Source organism: Aulostomus chinensis, chromosome 8, assembly GCF_037954235.1.
Source record: "Aulostomus chinensis isolate RoL2024-O1b breed Wild chromosome 8, RoL_Achi_v1.0, whole genome shotgun sequence".
Lineage (NCBI taxonomy): Eukaryota > Metazoa > Chordata > Actinopteri > Syngnathiformes > Aulostomidae > Aulostomus > Aulostomus chinensis.
The window spans coordinates 17,383,596-17,403,336 of record NC_141327.1 but is presented as its reverse complement, the minus strand read 5'-3'; the positions used below and the strand labels follow the sequence as shown (position 1 = coordinate 17,403,336).

The following is a 19,741-nucleotide window of genomic DNA, read 5'->3' as shown; positions in this document are numbered from 1 at the left end:
TCCAAGTAGCTGATAAACTATATAAAAAAAAAAAAATCAACCTGAATCTTCACGTCCGGGATGGGGGCCCTCGTCTGTGTCGCAGAATAAGGTGGCCCTGTTTCTGGACGCCTTCGTAGGACCGTTGGCCTGGCGTTGTTTTAGATTACGTCAGTTCTCCACAAAAATGAAAACAGTCTGTCATGACTTATTTAGTCATTTCTGACTTTTGGGTAAGTTGGAACTAAATAATAATAATAATAACAATAATAAAAAACCATAAATACTGCTGCAAATGCATACAACCCCCCTGGGAGGTGCCTCACACTTTGAGAGCCTCTTAACTAGAACTCATGCAGGTTCATTGGAGATCAAGTAATAACACTTCACTTCAGAGGAGGATGCCCATAGCCTTGTTTATTGATAGTTTATTACTGTACACACCTGCGTATGAGTCATATATGTACATATATCCTTCTCTCCAGCTCTCTCTCTCTCACACACACACGTCAGAGGACATTACATTGACTTACATTCATTTCATGGAGACTTGCCCCAACCCTTTGCCTAACCATAAAATTTTAAGTCTTCACCATAAAATGAGGTGATTTCCATCATGACTGCTTGCATTTTGACCCTCAAAAGTGAGGCAAGTCTCCACAATGTCACTGTGTAAACAGATTTATGTCCCCGCAACATCAGGAATACCTGTTGCGCGCGCGCGCACACACACACACACACACACACACACACTGAGCACACACGATTATATAAAAAGGACTCATATTCTGTGCAGGGTTCAATCACAGTCTGAGATCTACAGAGAACATTTGCATCTGCATACACCATCCACACACGCGCACATACACCACAAATATATGCATATGGCCTTATGCCTTCATGTACATAGAACAGACGGCAATTAAAAATATAGAAAAGTGATGAATCAAGAGGCAACCCAGTGGTAATCATGTAAATGTTGGGTCCCTTAACATACAAACCAACATGGCGTTTGGGCTTCGTGGGTCCAAATGTGCTTCCTTCACTATCGCAACAGAAATCACAAAGTTGTTTTTTTTCTTAGGGGTGTGTTTCAGTTTCAAAATAAGTATTATTTTACAAGTATTCAAGTAATACGTGATCTGTATACTGGACCCCCCTGTTATAACCTTGGAATATACCTGACAGTAAGTTTTTTTCTTTCCAATGCTACATTTTTGAAGCGTATCTATGATAATCCCCTGAGTCTGACCCCTCATACAATCAACAGGGCTGAGTGACGTTAGATACGTGGATTCATTCAAATTCTGGTAATACATGGATTTTCTTAAGGTTAGACCATTCCACAGAATCAGGGCATTACAGGCACCCATGTGCATTCAAATGATCGATATAATACATCATTTTTACAAGCACAATTCTGTCCTTATTTGATTTTGAAGATACATGATGTAAACCTTAGAATAAATTAAAAAAAAACAAAAACAAACCTGTTTCTGTCTATATTTAATCATGAAATGTAATTAGAATCCTTTGGGTATTGTTTTGTGACTCATTTCTCTGAAGCATTAATTTCTTACTGAATATTCACTCTATAGCCGCCTGAATATTTCAGTTCCCATGACATGAGCCTGTCTAACCATTTGAGACCAGCATCACCTGAGGGTCACCTGAAGCTCACGGGAGCTTATACACTTAATTTCTGTATTTTGGATCATAGCGTACGGAGAACGTCAACACGCGGTGGCGAATTTTTGTTATTTCTTTCTAGATTTTTGGTAAACCACTTGATGGTGCTGCGAGTTCTCAGGATAGCAGCATTGAGCTCATTTAGCTTCACTTCCTGTTTTATATTAAAACTTAGTCATATATATATATATGTGTATATATATATATATGTATATGTATATATATATGTGTATATATATGTGTGTGTGTATATACACACACACATATATATATATATATATATATATATATATATATATATATATATATATATATATGTGTGTATATATATATTCCATTACGAAACCCTGGTGAAAAAAAGGCATGAAATGGCTCAAGATGGGTCATTTCACATTTGAATACCTGAATGTGATATTTCATACAATGTTGAACAAAGCTAAAGAAAGAAGTTTGAGTCGATGTACTCACACCGTGCAAATAGACCTGATTCAGTGGAACAGCCTGTAAACAAAGAGGGTGTAGAGTGGGAGAAAGTAAAAGTTAACCGTTTTCATTTGGTTTCAAATTTGGAAAATTCAGGTTTTGATTCAGCTGATGTGCTTAAAAACATCATTGGATCTTTATCAAGAAGCAAGACTGTGAGCTACGTCGTTGAGCTACGCCTGGAAATGCCACTTCGTCTGTTCTTTGAGCGTCTTGTGGAAAACTCAGGCTGCAGATTAAAAAGTTGCTACGGCTGTTTTGTTGACAAACAGTGGTCTGCTTCTATCCCAGCGCAACAGTACCGCTCGATTAAAGGTCAATCTATGTTTCCCTTTTAGTTATTCTTTATACCGCCTCAAAAAAAAAAAAAAAGGCGATGGCCACCAAACTTTCAAAGTATTCACTGCTTATCGATCCAATTGGGTAAATAACTACAAGAAGTCTGAAACAAAGCGAGAGCTGTGGGAATGGATCATGAATGCAGGTTACAAAAAACAAAATAACAATTTGACCGAGTCGGACGATAATTCTTTCTAAGTGTGTTTATCATTTTGCCATCATTGACAGAAGACAGTAGTTAGGACAGTTAGTTTGCAGTGGTCTGACATCAAGCTCATTTTCTTGCAATCTTGCTTCATGATGAAGAACCTCGCTATTACTAAGACAATGTATCCCTCTCGGTCACCCGAGATCATTGAATGAACTCTGTAAGATGATATCAAACACAGAAGCGCTTTCTCTTAAGGGCCACATCCTTGGAAACACACACTGGGTCTGCAGAGAATGAAGAGGCCATGTGACGGTGTTAAGGACAAAGCGATTGTGTGCTTTCGTGGTGACACATGACCAGAGAGAGTTGATAAAGCAAGTATCTATGGCATACCTTTAAATGTGCACTCACGCACACGGAGCTTACAACAGAAGTCACAAACATGTCCGAGAACCGAGCCTGTCTTACAGAGTATCTTTTCAGGTCTGGTGTCTGTTTTTTTTGCTCTTAAAAGACACATACGAAAGAAACGTAGCAAACAGTTCAGCAAACATCGGATTCTGCTTTCACCAAAATAGTAAACAATAGTAGAGATACAAAAAACAAACAAAAACAATAACCAAAACAGCAACAAAAAATGGAACAACTAAAACCCCAACTTGTTCCACGGGGCAGCCAGCCCATCCTCCCCTGGCCACAGCTAAATGAAGTAGCATACAGACCCATTCATACGATGGAGAGTGCAGTCAGACTGTGTGATTGTCACTGGGTACGAGTGATGTGACAGTACGGGGGTGGGGGTTGGGGAGGTAAGGATGCCTGGTGGTCCATTAGAAGATCTACATTACTGAGAGTTCATCTGTTCGGACCACCCATCAGACGCGTTCCTGTATTACTAGTCTGTCTGCTACGGAGTTGATTTGGATGACGGAGGTCCGTGTAACGCCTCTAGAGCAGCGCTGGAGAACCAAACCAACTGTTACAAAAGCACTGGGGTGTCTTTTTTTTTTTTTTTTTCTTTGCAGATGAAGGTGGCGGTTTGACAGTTGGTTAAGGATGACAGTGTTGATTTCGTTGTGGTCAGATGTGCTTAGGTTTAGGAAACATATAGGTGACAACGTTCCAGTTGTAGTTCATGGAACAATTCAAAAGTCTGGCCTCCCTTGATCCTTCTAAAATCCACGGCGCCACGTTCCATGGCTGATTCTCTCCTGACATTCCACAGGCTGCTGCAGGTCAGCATGGCTCAGCGGTGCGCCAGCTCGCCTGATCCGGTCATGGGTCAAGTCTAAGCATGAATATACTCCAGAAAGAACTGTGGGGATACTGGATTTAGAAACAAGAGGGCAGAGAATGCATGTGTGACTGATGCTACACTGTAAACACAAATTTTGGAGTATTTCAAGAAGGTTGGTTAGTCAGGAGCTTGACAGCTACTGTGCTTCTGACAGAGCTGGGCAGCAGTAAGGGGTTAAGATCCACTGCGGTCACACTAGTCTGGTCTGAAGATGGGGATCTTGGGTAGGAACTCTATTAGGATTACCTGCAGGTGACAAGAGATGACGTTGTTGGTAATCAACTCGCGGAACATTCATTAAAAGGAGAGAGAATCTAGAAAAACCTCCATTTGTCATGTTATGATTAGCTACTACAGACAAAGTTGCAAGTTCGCATGTCGAGACTGCTTTGTGGCCATATGCAGAAAATTTGAATGACTATAAAGAATGATAAATCATATTCCTATTTGTGGATTTGACTGCCTTTCCATGCTTAAATTGGTAGAAACGTGTGTAGGATTGTGGTTCTTGAAAGAATTGCTTGTAGATTAGATATTGCTTTCTGAGTCACTTGACCTTGTGAGAACAATATAGCAGTGATTTAACATTACAAGGAAATGTACTTGTGAGCGCTGACGTCATTTTAAAAACTCGTACTCGAGGCACAATTTGACAAAGCAACTGCAGTGAAGTAATAAATGCCCAGGAGGATCTCTACTCTGCCTCAGATACTGGGGTGTTGTACTTTGTTCTACACAGTGATAAGAACTTCAGTACACATCCCTATGTATAAGCGTTCAGGCCAACCAGGGCAAGCATACTGAGACAAGTACACATAAACAACTATGACTTACATATTCCATCATGTTGTTGGATTCACACTTCTTTTTGCTCAATCTCCAATGCAAACACAGCTGCGAACAGAGAGCAATGGTGATGCCAACATGTCAAAAGTGAGTTTAACACACATCCAGTTACTCCTTCCCAGCTCACCTTATGGTAGAGTCTGCTGTTCTCCCACTCCAGAAGCTTCTCTATAGATCTTCTCGTCTGGAAGGCAACAGTGAAATCGGATAACACTCCCATCAATACCCCCGAACAAGCAAAACATTAAACTTTGTGAGGGAGAAGAGAGGGGAAAAAATGCTACACGACAACAGCTAACAATATCATATGGCACTTTATATTCAATGTTTGGGTGAGGGTCAGTGTGGCTGGGAGTCTCACCCTCTTGCTGAGGCAGATGACGGGCCACAAACTGAAGCCCAGTGTGCAACAGCAGCAGAGGCAGCCACACAGGAGCCACCGCACGTTTACAGGCAGCGTCTTCCTCAGACAGCTGTTTACACGGTTGATACTGGCTTTGAATTCCTCTGGTGCCACCTGAGAATAAACACAACTTGTGTGTCAGTATAGTGATTACAGTGAGTATTAACAGGATGCTTTTTACAATGTTTCATCTGATTAACGCTCCGTTTTGCGTTAGCTGATCCTGATGTGTCAATGTGAGAAAAAGACAACATACTGCACTGCACTGAAGATTCAATAATTTAAAAAATAAAATAAATGCTCAACGTAATGAGGTGCAGCATATGTAAGAGAACTTTTTTTTCCATGTGTCATAAATATACTGATGACTCAGAAGCAGACACTCACCTTGCCCGTAAGTGCTGAAGGAAATTCGGACTCAAACTTGTTACTAAGTCCAAACCTGAAGGGTTAAGGGAAAAAGGATATTTTAGATAGTTGGCTCACATGTTCTCCGATAGTTTTCCATTAACTATTTTAGCCTTTCTGCCAAACTTAAACCAAGCTCAGCTGGAATCAGGAGTGAGGATAACCTCTTTAGATCAACTTTATCACGTGATTTTAATGTCACCCCAGGAGAACCTCGGGTGTTTATTTGTGAAGCTTCTTCTTCTACTGTGAAATATTGGGATTGTGCCTCTTATGCACCTTTGTCCCAAGTGTTTGACAGTCACACTTGAGAATAGATTTTGCTTTGCAATATGTATATCGATAAAGCCTTACTTTGGAAGAAAAAAAATCAATGATCTTGAGGTTGTATATCCGGGTACGTTTCGTTAAAAACAATATGAAAAAGGACAGAAAATATTGTCTCGTCTTTAGCTGAATTAAAAAATAAAAATACATATCATATTACTCGACACAATGATCCCAAAAAAACAGCTTATGAAATGTCATGTAATTCCGATACCCCGAAAGGTTACTTCAGAGTAACCAGACTCTGCTCCCAGAGTTAGCTCACTGCTAACAGTAGCTAGATGGCTAGGCTCGGTCATTCACGGCAGCTAGGCAAGCTAGCAGCTAGTTACCCACCGAGTCCATCTATGCTAACACACCAACAGTACACTCTTCTCCCGGTGTCCGTTACCCTCCCCGGTTTCTTACACGGTGACGTGGCCGGACCCTCGCACCACCACCGGGTCCGGAGCGTACTTGAGGAGCTGCTCCTCCGCGGCCCTGTCCTCGTCCTCCTCTTCCTCCTCCTCTTCCTCGTAGATCTCATCAAAGTCCTCCATCATCGCACGACTCGGCCTCGCGCTTCCCGGGAGGGACGCCGGGAGAGACACGATGCCGTTGATCAGTGAAACCTTACCGAGAAAAAAATGGACAAAAACCACGGAAATATCAAGCCGCCGTCTCAAAGACGATACAGTTCACATCGTTCACCAGGATCTAAAACAAAACATCAACATCCGCCGCAGTAACCATACGACACCGGAAGGCAGACAGACGTGCTGACGTCAATTTAAAAAAAAAAATTAACACAACAAACACAAGTAAGGGTTCCAAAATATGTATTGCCTCTTCACTTAAATGATAAACTGTGTTGTATGGTAGTTTGTTTTTTACAAGCAGTACCTAATACGACCCTGTATTGTGACTCAAGGGATATTTCACCCATAAATGAGAAAAGTTTATTTGTCTACAAAATACTGCTACAATTGAAGTGAATGATGACCAGTTTTCAAATATTAATGCATGTATGATGAAAAAGTATAATGCTTCCACGCTCTTCTGAAATAATTTAAGTGTCCTCAAGCCTCAACATGTCAAGTTGTTTTACGTCACTGACACTATGATTTCAGCCTCATCGGAAGTGAGCTGCAGGCGACAGTGAACCCACTGTTGAAATTCTGCAAGCAAGTCACATTATGACGTGTCATTACAACCAAATTCTGACAGTAAAAACTAGGGTAGTCGGTGGTTTTGGTACTTAAACACCATGAAAAATGATATTATTCTCAAACATGAAAATTGGTGGCAGAAACTGAGTTGAAATCTATATGTTTGAGTTGAATGTACATTTTATTTCTATTGAGGGTGAGGCAGCGGTTGGCTGACAGGTCATTAACATCATTATCACTCCAGAGTGGTGTGAGGGTGGACACACTGCTCGCTGGTGAGGTGCAGGATGAGTTGTGGCTAGTAAAGGGCCAAACATTGTCTAGCACTGGAAGGCTCATATATTTTTAAGTCATTGTGGTTTGGAGGAAAAGGAATGAATGATAATGGTAAAGATTTTATTTATTAAGATTATTGTTGTTTTTTTTAAATAGAGGGTGCACTTATAGCATGTACCTCACCCCAGGAGACCACAGCCAAATAATTGGTGAAAAAAATTGCAATTATTTTGCAATGTTAAATGGATTAACTTCAAACTGTAGTGGGTATGCTGCTCTCCTCAGTAAGGTTTGGGGAAAATCAGTCTTCTAGAAAGCTAAAAGATGAGTTAAAATTATGTGAAAGCAGAAAGGGGCCCATGATGCACTGTTTATTCGGTAGAAATAATGACATGTGTTCTTGTAACCCTCTTTGCATAAAAGTGTCTGCAAAATATATTCAGAGGTTGAGTGGGCCCAGAATCTCTATCAGCTCGCATCCTGTCCATCTGATTTATAATACACACAACATGAATTTGGCTTTTCCCAAAACTTGTATGAATTCCCAAGCTATTTTGAGAGCAGCACCTATTCAAGAATTACAACGGCCGACCTTCCGGCTTCAAGCTCTTATTCTGAAACGACCAACCGGATATAATTGCATGCTCAAGCTAGCCTGATTGTACCTGAGAAAACCGACTGAACAACTGTCGTGGAAGTTTTGCTATTTAAACATTTTATTGAACACATTCAACATTTCATTTACGAACGAGACGTGCTTGTACCCGTAAGTGTTAAAGCAGATGACGTCTCCATTCAGTCCGGATACCAGCGACGACACTTCCTGGTTAGGAAGTGGGGACATTTGAATCAGTTTTAACACTGCTTAACTTTGGCTTTAGTTTATTATCTGTCCATATTCGTAACTCTATGACAGCATGTCACGAACACACCATTTTAATATGATTTTGGACGTTTTCAAAGAGCTGATTCCTGTCATCACGAGCGGAATTCTCATGGTCGTCGTGCTCTCGTGCGCTTTGTTTGGTGTCCAGGCGTTCTTCAGCTTCAGCCAGGGGATCCTCAGCGTCGGCGCCAGTGTTTTTGTAAATGGACACCTCCACAGGCTCTTCATGTACCCTTTCTACCACAGAACCGTCGCCCAGCTTCTCCCCAACATCATCGCCCTGGTTCTACTCGGTGGCAGCTTGGAGAAAGGTGTTGGGACTGTCCGCTTCCTATTCTTGTTCTTCCTGTTGTCCACAATCACGGGCTTCTTCTACGCCTTCCTGGATCTGATGCTGGAGAGTGGTATCCAAGCGGAGGGTCTACTTCCTGTGGCCTTGGCTTGTGTCGCCTTTACGACCATGCACACTAAAATGACCAAAGGATTCTTGTGTGGAGTCAGTTTCCCCACCGTGGCTTTGCCCTGGCTCTTTGTCGTAGCCACTGCAGTCCTGATCCCTCACGCTGTGCTGCCCTGCAACATCATCGCCACTCTGATGGGATGGATGCACGGTAAAGGATGGTTCTCCCTTCTGGACATTTCTGAAACCCAGGCTGCTTCTCTGGAGAAGATGCTGCCTTTCAGATTGTTGAGGAGCTTCAGAGTCAAAATCTTTATCCCTGCTTCCTCAGAGGCGAGGAGGAAGACTCTCCTTCCACAAATCAATCCAACTCCTGGGTCCTACCCGGTCCAGGCCTACGCGCCAGTGACCAGCGTAAACACAGGAAATACCAAGATGCATGAAGGCTGGCTTAACTCAGCCGGGTCCGCGTCCAGTCACTCGCCACATTCTCATGGGCTTTGCTCTGGGACGCATCATGAACATTTCCCAGTGCAGCAGAGCTTCAGCCAAAGCTGCAACCACAGCCACCTTGCTCATCTGTAACTGTTTACTTACTTGACAAATATGCAGATGAGCAATATTATATGACATCTATCTCCTCTCTTAAAGTGATGGTACACCTGTGTGACTACATGAGTGTTGGGGGGACAATATCAAGAGAATCACCGTTTGAAATTTCTGCCTTTCTGTATAACATTTGTTGTAATGTTTAAGTGTTCCGAGTAACTGTTTTTTAACATACTTAACTCAGTGTATTTGTATAATTTGTTTATTTAATATGTGCAGGTAAATGAACGATAAAAGATGGCGGCGTACATCTATCCCGTATTTAGGCCAGATTCAGGATGGCGGATTCTGTGAGAGATGCACTCAGGCCACAGACCTCGACCACTGTCCATGGAATGGTGCCTGAAAATGTACCTGTTTGTTCCCGAAGGTTTGTTTACTCTGCATCAAAGTTTCATGAAAATAAATCCAAAAGTTCATTTAATTTTGCATACAAAACAACAACTAATGCCAACGAAACAGCCTCCTCACAGGAGATCATTTTTCTAGGAGAACAGAGGTATGGTAGGAATGGGAATTGTTTTGTGAATTTAAATATTTAAAGAATATATTCAAACATTTTTTCACGTCATGTTGTCTTACTTTCATATTACATTTGCCCCTTGAAGGGTGCAGTAACTTTGCTTCCAGGGTTGATTTAGAGTTCAGAGTTCTTGTGTCTTTCATTCCAAGTTTTACTTTAAAATCTTTATTGTTCTCATGTTCTTCGCCGTTTTTCATTCTAAATCTAGTTGGTCAATAATAATACTTTTATTTGAAACTGGAATAAATTTCTTTTCCATAAAACAAAACAAAAAAGACAACATTTTTGTATTCAAATTGTGTTCCGACAGAAGATGTGGCTTCATTAATAGTTTACTCTTTATATTCTGTGCTTGTGAAGATTAAAATTTAGACCAAATTTACAATCACCGCACAAAGAAAGACATTTGTAGTCCTCAAGCATTTTGGTTTAATTGACACGTGTTTACATACATCACAATCACCTTCATCCCACAAGAGGCTGGGCACAAACTGGAGCAGTGATCCAAGACCACATAGCACATCTCAAGATCAAACATGTAATTCATTCATCCAAGCTGTCTCCATAGACATTCGTCCTCACTGGAACACAAGAAACAAGAGAAACTGAAAACATGTAAAATCAAATAAATTACATTACTGTGTTATAGGTATCAGCAGTGGTAGCTTACCCTCTTTTTTGGGTCTTCCTGGCTCCTGCTCAGGTGGAGCTTTGCGCAGCATGTCGGGCCTCTGATTGGGTGAGACCTCATAGTTCTCTCTGTTCTTGAGCCTCAGGTCCTCGTAGAGGATGGTCTTCTTTCTGGGTTCTTCATTTCCATAATACGAAGGGTCTGGATGTGATGGGAGGTGGACAGGAAAACAGGTTATTGTATATGGGAGAGTTGGAAAGCTGCAGCTTGTTATTGCGGGGGCAGGTGGCGTCATGTTCTGGCTGTGGAGGATCTTTGTAGCCGCTTGGCAGCGATGATTTGGTTTGCATCAGTGGCACCGCGACATGTTTCAGGAGCTGATCTGCTTTGCTAAATTTACTCACCTAATTTTGACAGAAAACTCCATCAAACTTAACAGAGCAGCTTTAGCAGGAAGAGACACGAAGGTCACTGAGACGAAGGTCACTGAGTCACTGAGACGAGCTCGAGCTGCTGGTCAGTGCTCTGTCCTACTTCTGCTGGACCTGTCTGCTGCCTTCGACACGGTGAACCATCACATTCTCCTCTCCACACTCTCTGAGCTCGGCATATCTGGTTCTGCCTTGTTGTGGTTCAAGTCCTACCTCACAGGCAGATCCTTCAGAGTGTCATGGCGAGGAAAGGTGTCTAGGTCACATGGCCTATCGACTGGGGTTCCTCAGGGGTCAGTGCTTGGTCCCCTTCTCTTCTCTCTGTACACTACCTCACTTGGTGCAGCGATCCGCTCCCATGGCTTCTCCTACCACTGTTATGCTGACGACACTCAGCTTTTCCTCTCTTTTCCACCTGATGACAGAACGGTCTCAGATCGTATATCAGCGTGTCTGGCTGATATCTCCACATGGATGAAAGAACGCCACCTTCAACTGAATCTCTCTAAGACTGAACTTATGGTCTTTCCAGCTTGTCCATCTGTTCAGCCTCAGGTCAGTGTCCAACTTGACTCGAGCCTACTTGCGCCCACAAACTCAGCCAGAAACCTGGGTGTCATGATTGATGACCAGCTGACCTTTAAGGTTCATGTGGCCTCAGTTTCTCGGACTTGCCGTTATGCCCTCTGCAACATCAGGAAGATCCGACCCTTCCTGACCCAACAAACCACACAGATTCTGGTTCAGGCTCATGTCATCTCACGCATTGACTACTGCAACTCTTCTGGCAGGCCTCCCTGCATGCTCATTCAAGCCTCTGCAGATGATCCAGAATGCAGCAGCACATCTGGTCTTCAACCAGCCCAAAAGGGCACATGTCACCCCGCTGCTGGTTTCTCTTCACTGGCTTCCAGTGGCAGCCAGGATCAAATTCAAGGAACTTCTCTTGGCTTACAAAACAATCACAAGAACGGCTCCAGCCTACCTGGAATCCCTGATCCAGGTCTACTCTCCTTCTCGCCCACTACGCTCTGCATGCGAAAGACGCCTGGTGCTTCCAGCCCAGCGCTGCTCCAAATCCCTAGCCAGACTCTTCTCTTCTGTTGTTCCCAAATGGTGGAACGAACTACCGAACTCTGTGTGTTCTGCTGAGTCCCTTTCTACTTTTAAGAGACAATTGAAGACTCAGTTGTTCAGAGAGCACCGAGGCACTTAACCTGACTCTTCTCCTCTTTGGGGTAGAATAAGTCAGAGGGTCCAAGACCCAGCACTTAGTGATTATGTAGCACTAACTGGGTTGTGTGATGTTGTATGTTTGTCAAAAAAAAAAAAAGGGGGGGGGGAGGAGGGGCGACACTTCTTCTGCCACTAGATGGCAGTACCTGTGACCAAATCACAACTGAAGCACTTTTGCGCTTCCTATGGACTTCTCCTTAATTAAGTCTAAATTCTTGCTTGTGTTGTACGTCGCTTTGGACAAAAGCGTCTGCTAAATGAGATTGGAGAATTGTAGAAGGAGCAGCAGTTTTTTGATGGTAAATCCAATCACTACATGATAAAGGGGAAACCGGAAACCTTCAAGGAAATCGTGCAGATGCTTCTGACACACTCCTTTAGTTTGAAGCCATGCAGGAAACAAAACAAAAGACGCAGCATGAACAAGCTGCAGTCCCCCCCCCCCCCCGAGGAATCAGGGCGGGAGATGATTTACAGGTACTCAGAGCATTAAAAATACTGATAGGTGATCCGTGTGCACCAGTTTGCTCTTTATAATATCGATGTTCCAAATCCTGACAGAAGCACCAAAGAATACATCTCAAAAAAGAGGTACTCCTTCCACACACACACACACACGTGCATGCGCGCAAACAGAGTGAGGTTATAAATAGTAGCAAGAGCAACAAAAACAAAATACCTGGAGCACTCAGGTCATCTGGTCTTTTCACGTGCGTGGGGGGCTCTGGATTGTACCAATATTCAGAATCTCTGGTGTGTGTGGGTATTTGGCTCAGGCCTTCTGCTCGCTCAAATGTAGTGTCAAAGCCCTCAGGTTTAGGGCCATCCTCCTCTGACTGCAGACCTTTAGAGCTGGAGAAGAAAATCAAAAAATTGTACAAATTTATTGATGGACTGTTAAAAAAAAACAAAACAACTAATGTTGAATGAGTGTGAGAGCTGGAAGTTGAAGTGCTCACGACTGCGGAGGTAGTCCCGCCCTGTTTCTCAGGGCTGCTCCCAGAGGGGAGTTCTCCAAATTCTTGAATCTGTCCTTACATGTACTCACATATGACACCTTTCCAATCAAGTAGCCACAGATGCAAGCAACTGAGGAGACAAAAATAAAGAATATATAATCTACCTGCACATCTTTACAAAGAGCCAGCTTTTCTGATCGTCACATTTTGTTCTTTTACGTGACATTTAATTTCAAATGGTGACAGGTGATGTCATGATATGGATACGGTCGGGCTTTCTCTGAGACAAAACCCTTACATTATTTAAATTTTCATTCCTTTATGCCTAAATATGATCATTACTATGTTATTTCAAGCCACTATTCAGTCAATACCGTCTATTATTTCGCCAGCTAGTCTTATGTTGCTGTTTTAACAAACTCGTGAAACTGGGCGAAGGTTAGTCATCCATTCATTTCAGACTCTTGGAAAGTAGGAAAAACAGTTAAATTCCTCCAAAACCACAGTATCTCATAACCGTACACGTCTTCAAACAAATAATTCTACAAGAAGACCTATGATAACTACTATATTTTTTACCACCCTTCATTTACTGAGCCTTTCCTTAAACTGTCTGGAGCCTCCCCGAGTAGGTCCACCTCACACTTTGAAAACCTCTGATCTAGATCTTAATTTCACATGGTAAAATACAAAAACATCACTTGATAATAATGCAGCGTTTGAGAAAATATTCAGTCTCATTTCTCATTGACACCCCCCCCCCCCCCCCCATCGTATCACTTAGTAAAATGAACACTGCGCGAAGTACTAGTTTACATTTGTGCTAGCACCGTATGAGAGGTAGGTTTGGGTTCTGCTGAAGTGCTGAGTAATTTACTGTGAAGTAATTCCAACATTTATATTTCTAATATTAAGGCAAATGTGTATCAATCATGAACTTACAAGCTACTTTAGGAAGAGATCCAAACCTTTGAGATGGTGAGAGAATCCCTATAAATGTACAAAAAGAGCAGGATTAATTTGAAATCCACAAACTCCCTTTGTTAATTTCACTTCATTTTCATAATATAGGGAATTACCTTTACTTATAAGGGCTTGCGTGATGCCCATGCTCACCGCAGAGAGGGGGAACGCTGTCAGAGATGCATGTTGAGGATACAGAGGCGTCAAGGAAACAATTTATTGGACATTTACATCTTTTCACTAATTAAATGAATTTAAAATTAAAACTAGAAACACTGTAACTGGTTAATCTTGGTTGTAGCATGAAACACTGTATGCGCAAGATAGAAACATACCTCTGTACAATAAACTCTCCCGGTTGCAGTCTTTTAACACCTTTGCCTCCTCCTCTGTGGGGATGTACTGCTTCAAACCAAACAGTCCCTGCAGATCCACATTCCCAACACCTGTCTTTAGTTTTATTTACTGACGTTACCCCATCCACACAGACACAGTCCCACTACTTTACCGCTACACTGAGATGAAATCGAAACGCAGGTGGATGAGGTGCTTGCACGTAGAAGTTGACCCAAAGTTAGCCAGCTAGCATGTTAGCTCCCTGGTAGCTAATTTCTTCATGTGTTTACCTGTTCTTCTGGACGCTGCGGCTCCTCGCCAAACCCCGTTGTTGAAGACGACATGTTGACGAAGACGTCAGAGATTAATGGACGTTTCGAAGCATATGAAATTACCGAATAAAAGCCACCACGCCGAGTGACTTCTTCAATGTTTGGTACAATCTCATTCAACTAGCTGGCTGACGTGACCCGGAAGTGAAAAGGTAACATTTTTTAGGTAACCCGATGTAAAAACTGTGTTGTTGTTGTTGTTGTTGTTATTATTATTATAATTGTTATTATTTACTGCGAGAATGCAAACAGCCGGCAAGGGTTATTAAAACAAATCAGACAATCTTTTTTTTTTAGTGCACATTAATTTAAAAAAAAGAAAGTCCAGGACTCAATTTAATATGTCGACAGCACCCTCTACTGACAAAAGTGTACATTGCAATGTCCTGTAACATCCTCTTAGGAGGCGATGGGAAAAGCTTAATGACAGAACAGCTACAGTAGAATAGTTAATAGGTTGTTAATTCAACTGCTTCTTTCAGTGAGGGCAGTAGAGGTGTTCTGAACTTGTTTCCAATATTCTTGTCAATTTATCAACTGCACAATACAGATTTCTCGCTCTTTACTCCAGCGAAATGTTTTCTTTTAATTTATTTTTCCATCTAGCTGGTGTATGGCTCTGTTCAATACGTGACATCAAACTTTATTCCCTTTTTTTAAGAAAAAGAATTTGAGTATGACGATCAAAGATGTTTCTCAGTTGCTGTCACAATAATAATGTAACTCTCAAAATCCTATTTCACTGGTTTTGGCTAGCTATATATATATATATATATATATATATATATATATATATATATATATATATATATATATATATATATAGTTTTGTTTTGTTTCATGGCAAAAACTACGCAGGCTGCTTTACTTCTACTGTGTAGATTTCCAGGGATGTAAATGTGCCAGAGAGCCTAATTTTAGTTAACCCAGCCTAAGCAGGTTTTTGTTAACAGATTAAAGATGCAGAGAAAAACAACATAAAAATAAGAAGATATTGCATACAGTTTAAATAATTAAATGTTGAAAGACTTAAGAGCACTGCATTCATTCATTTTAATAAAATGGACTTAAAAAAGTAAGGTATTTAATTTATTGTAGTTGTACGTGTAAGTAATCAATTAAAAATATCATGTTGCCAATGACACAGATACGAGTTATTTGCACCAGGTAATCAAGACGTTCCCACAATTAGAATCATGGTACAATCTTGCAATAGCATTGTATGGTTCCTAGATGATGCTGTTACACTCTCTTTGAGAACGAATGCTTTGGTATCCTCTCATAAGATGCATTTAGAAAGAAAAAATGCTGTTGTCACTCAAAACAATAATAAAACTTTCAAAATAGAGTATGTGTGTTTTTCCAGAGGTCCTGACAGAAGAGAGTGAAAGAGAGGCTAGATCACAAATCAATAGGCTACCATTTATTGATAAACCTAAAAATAGAGTTGTATTTTTTCCTTTGTTGTCCCTGTTATCATCCATTCAGTCATATGACTGGCAACATGAGAGGAGAGGCAAGATTGAGAAGGATCGGTGTCTGATTTGTGTAACATTGATCTGTTATGCGGCTCAGCACTGAGGCTCACGAAACACAACTGAATGTCGGCTTCTTTCTTCCAATGGTTTCATTTATACAGGCAAAAATCACGACTCACAGTTTAGCTTTATAGCGTCTTCAATCTCTAAGATATAGGGATATGATCAGATTGGCAAATTTTCAATGTCAATGTGCAGTAACCCTTATAAACAAGTACTATATAGTACTAACAAGTACTATATAGTCTATGTACTATTAATGTCTATGTACTATTAATGTGATAGTTGAGGAATTTCTTAAACTTGGACATGGGGACTCAAGGATGATCTAAAAGGATTTTGTTGGTCAAAGGTCAAGGTCCCTGTGACGGACTGTGTGACGGCACAGACACAGATCTTTAACCGCTCTGTACAGGAAGTCTGACATCATGAATATTAACTCTTTTTTTTGGGGGGGGGGGGGGTTATCTATTAGCACTCTCACCCCAAAACACTATACCGGGAAATAAAAATGAAAAATATCTGATGACTGCCGTGAAAAACTTTGTGTGTGTGTGTGTGTGTGTGTGTGTGTGTGTGTGTGAGAGTGAGTGAGAGAGAGAGAGAGAGAGAGAGAGGCTGGGAGAGTGTAACTGAAACAGAGAGTGATAGATGGTGTCAGAGAGGTTGTTGGATTCCCCTCATGTCCTCAGCTCACACATTATCAGAACAGGCAACACAAACTCCATGGAAATTCAATGCGTCTGTGCAGTTTATAGGCAGACTTTTTCCTCTTCTCTATGGTTTTATAGGTCTAAAGGTAGGTCATTGATAGTTTGAAGTATTGATCAGTGGGGAGCTGTATTAAGAAAATCAATAAGATTGCAACAAAGGAACTATTTATGTTCCCACTGGCATGCACACACACACACACACACACACACACACACGCTAATTTGTGTTACATGTCAAATGGTGTCTAAATCACACCCTGTACCCCTTCCACACTCCCATGTGGTCCATCTATTAGTGGGCTAGACCTCTGCCAGCGCTCCAGTCCGGTGGCTCCCATCACTGTGAGGAGGAATGGGTGCAGCTCCAGGTACAATGTGATGATTGCAACATCGCCTGCAGTGAGTTTACAACAGATTGGGTGAAGACTAGCCAAGGTTTGAAAGGTGTGTTCTACTTATCTATGAGACAGCAATGTTCTTAGAGATGTGAAGGCAGAACATCACCGCTTCTGCTGCCCTCTGCGGACTCTCCACCTTTCAACTCGACCTGCGTGGAGGAGGCAGCGTTTCTAAACCTGAAGCTAAGCCGAGCTCAGCACACACACAAGCACACAGAGCATGGACTCACTACCTCTGCCACAGGTGAGAGCAAACATGGCTTCCATCGGTCTGCATGCTGAAAAAAAACCCTAAGTACCGATTTCATCTTTTCTTTTATAAGATATATTCTTTTTCTGAATCTTATTCCATAGTTTCTTGTATTCCTATACTTTTTCTGAATTCTCAACTCTATTCTTCTCTCATTTTCATTCTTTTTCTCATCATCATCCCTTTTCCTCTTATATTCTTCTCTCATTTTCTTAGTCTTACTCTCATCTCTGCTCCTTCCCATTATTATACTCATTATCTCTATTTTGTTTTACTCATAACCCACAGAATGCATTTGTTTACTTGCACTCAGAGCTTCAACATCACCAAACGGATTGTTGAGACACTTTAAATGAATACTAATTGCTTTATTGTATGATGACAGAACACAACGGGCCTCATTCATGCGATGTTCTCATGCACAAATTTGTTTGACAGATGAAATGACTCTTAAAAAATTTCATCTTACAGAGAGGAAGCAAAGCCTGTTGGGTATTTGTAACTTCTCCCTCCTGACAGCTCTTGTAACAAATATTTGCAAGCTTAGGTAACAGACAGCTACAAAAGGTAACAGATGTTTCAAGCACTGTAAGACTGAGGAAGGATGAAGTGCAGCAAGAACATTTCATGAATGAGGCGCATTCTTCCTCTTAGACCACAAATAATTATCTTATATCGTGTTATATTCCTGAACTTGCCTAGGATTTTTTTTAATTCATTGGCTAATGAACACAATTATAGAAGACGATCAGATTACAAACTGATCAAATGTGTTAAGCTGGATTGTAACACTTCCTGAATATCGATTTTACTTTCTTTTCTGTGTCATACTGTTGTGGGAATGGAATTTTACTGCGGCCCAACCATGTGACTATATGATCAATACCTTGGCATGTGAGGGGAGGGAGTGTGTGTGGGTGTGTGTGGGTGTGTGTGTGTGTGTGTGGGTGCGTGCTTATTTGTGTGATATCTCTGAACTCAATCACCAGATAGTCTAATAGTAATGAAGGGAACATACAGGAGAATGTTAACACGATGTGTTGAATTCTAACACTTTCTTTTTCTTTATTACTGCTCCCAAATCTTTTTCCTTCTCTTTTCAGTCTGTGGGCCCCCATAACAAAATCTCAGGAGATAAAAATGAGAGCCAGAAAAATAAAAGCAAAGGTACGGCAGATATTTTAGGAGATGCAGCTGAGATGATCTTGCGGAAATAAATACGATACTAATCTTGGTGGGGTTTTTTTTCTGTCAGAAGTTGAAGGAAGTCCTGCACATTCCACTGTGAATTTGATTGAGGTGGGGCGAGAGGAGGTGGACCCATGGGACCTCCCAGAGCTGCAGGACACAGGGGTCCCATGGTCAGGTTAGGACTCTTGTCACATTAAACACTTGCACTACCTCATAATCCAAAGGTAACAGAATATCTTTAACATTGTTAAAGGGAAACACAGGAGATTATGAGTACTTTGTGTGTGCATGACAAGCCTGGAGGAACTCAACTGGATTTTTTCAGTTTATTGCAAAAGTGAACTGATCACAAACTTTGGTCAAAAAATCTTGCACTTCTCGAAGCTCTCATTCATTCAGAATCCATCTCAAAACATCATCAGAGTGAGATGCTCTGCTGGGCAAGCTAACGGGTCACTTTTAGGGTGCTGTGGTGAATTACGGTAAAATTCCTGAAGATTTTTATCAGAAGCTGCTACTTTAATTGTCTTTATTTAATGAACAGGGAGTCATGGTGTTATTTTAATCAATGATATTCAAACTGACTTTTAAAATCAGAATGGAACAGACTAGAGAAAATAATCTGGGATACTTTTTAACCAGTTACAAGTATCAATAGAATCCTGCAGTCATACCTGTTTACAACAATATAATCAAGCATGCAGCCATGTTGTTGTTGGAATTATCTTTTTATCGAGTGTGTTCACATAAAAGAATTTGCTCTGCTCCACTCAAGATGTTTGTATGGTGTTTCACCCTCCCCTGTACGATGATGTAAGTCTTCCCATGATAAAAGAAGCTGCAGTGCCCTGAATGCCCCTCCCTGTTCCCATTATATCTACCATACAAGGCAATTCTAAATTGCTCTATATATACCTATAGGTGTTCCACACATCAGCCACGTCACAGCAATAAAACCCAAGATGTTATTGATAATATTAATAACAGGCTTGCTGATAT

At 41.3% G+C, this 19,741-nt stretch overlaps 3 protein-coding genes and 1 long non-coding RNA gene across 4 annotated transcripts; 2 read left to right on the top strand and 2 right to left on the bottom strand.

Annotated features, from left to right (window-relative positions):
- Window positions 1-1,964: 1,964 nt before the first annotated feature.
- Window positions 1,965-6,698, bottom strand: chic2 (cysteine-rich hydrophobic domain 2). Its single transcript, XM_086210193.1, has 6 exons — window positions 6,331-6,698; window positions 5,575-5,629; window positions 5,146-5,301; window positions 4,912-4,968; window positions 4,773-4,832; window positions 1,965-4,184 (listed from the first exon to the last, which is right to left on the bottom strand). The coding sequence occupies exons 1-6, from the start codon at window positions 6,462-6,464 to the stop codon at window positions 4,134-4,136; spliced, it is 513 nt and encodes a 170-aa protein (XP_086066319.1). The 5' UTR covers window positions 6,465-6,698; the 3' UTR covers window positions 1,965-4,133.
- Window positions 6,699-7,978: 1,280 nt separating this feature from the next.
- rhbdd2 (rhomboid domain containing 2) lies at window positions 7,979-10,283 on the top strand. Its single transcript, XM_086211345.1, has one exon. The coding sequence runs from the start codon at window positions 8,264-8,266 to the stop codon at window positions 9,215-9,217; it is 954 nt and encodes a 317-aa protein (XP_086067471.1). The 5' UTR covers window positions 7,979-8,263; the 3' UTR covers window positions 9,218-10,283.
- LOC147257435 (OCIA domain-containing protein 1-like) lies at window positions 10,159-14,842 on the bottom strand. Its single transcript, XM_086211346.1, has 8 exons — window positions 14,611-14,842; window positions 14,320-14,407; window positions 14,101-14,154; window positions 13,964-14,011; window positions 13,022-13,151; window positions 12,742-12,914; window positions 10,435-10,596; window positions 10,159-10,345 (listed from the first exon to the last, which is right to left on the bottom strand). The coding sequence occupies exons 1-8, from the start codon at window positions 14,662-14,664 to the stop codon at window positions 10,308-10,310; spliced, it is 747 nt and encodes a 248-aa protein (XP_086067472.1). The 5' UTR covers window positions 14,665-14,842; the 3' UTR covers window positions 10,159-10,307.
- A 2,392-nt stretch (window positions 14,843-17,234) lies between these two features.
- LOC147257434 (uncharacterized) lies at window positions 17,235-18,718 on the top strand. Its single transcript, XR_015117477.1, has 3 exons — window positions 17,235-17,271; window positions 17,374-17,545; window positions 18,655-18,718. It is a non-coding gene; the product is annotated as an uncharacterized LOC147257434 (long non-coding RNA).
- The last annotated feature ends 1,023 nt before the right edge of the window (window positions 18,719-19,741 follow it).

Coding starts and splice junctions, on each gene's coding strand:
- chic2 (XM_086210193.1), bottom strand. CDS start 6,464: ATGATGGAGGACTTTGATGAGATCTACGAGGAAGAGGAGGAGGAAGAG. Junction 5,630..6,330: donor GGGTCCGGCCACGTCACCGT/GTAAGAAACCGG, acceptor TTAACCCTTCAG/GTTTGGACTTAGTAACAAGT. Junction 4,833..4,911: donor ACAGCAGACTCTACCATAAG/GTGAGCTGGGAA, acceptor CTCTGTTCGCAG/CTGTGTTTGCATTGGAGATT.
- rhbdd2 (XM_086211345.1), top strand. CDS start 8,264: ATGTCACGAACACACCATTTTAATATGATTTTGGACGTTTTCAAAGAG.
- LOC147257435 (XM_086211346.1), bottom strand. CDS start 14,664: ATGTCGTCTTCAACAACGGGGTTTGGCGAGGAGCCGCAGCGTCCAGAA. Junction 14,408..14,610: donor CGCAGCGTCCAGAAGAACAG/GTAAACACATGA, acceptor GTGGATCTGCAG/GGACTGTTTGGTTTGAAGCA. Junction 12,915..13,021: donor GCGGGACTACCTCCGCAGTC/GTGAGCACTTCA, acceptor TTTCTTCTCCAG/CTCTAAAGGTCTGCAGTCAG.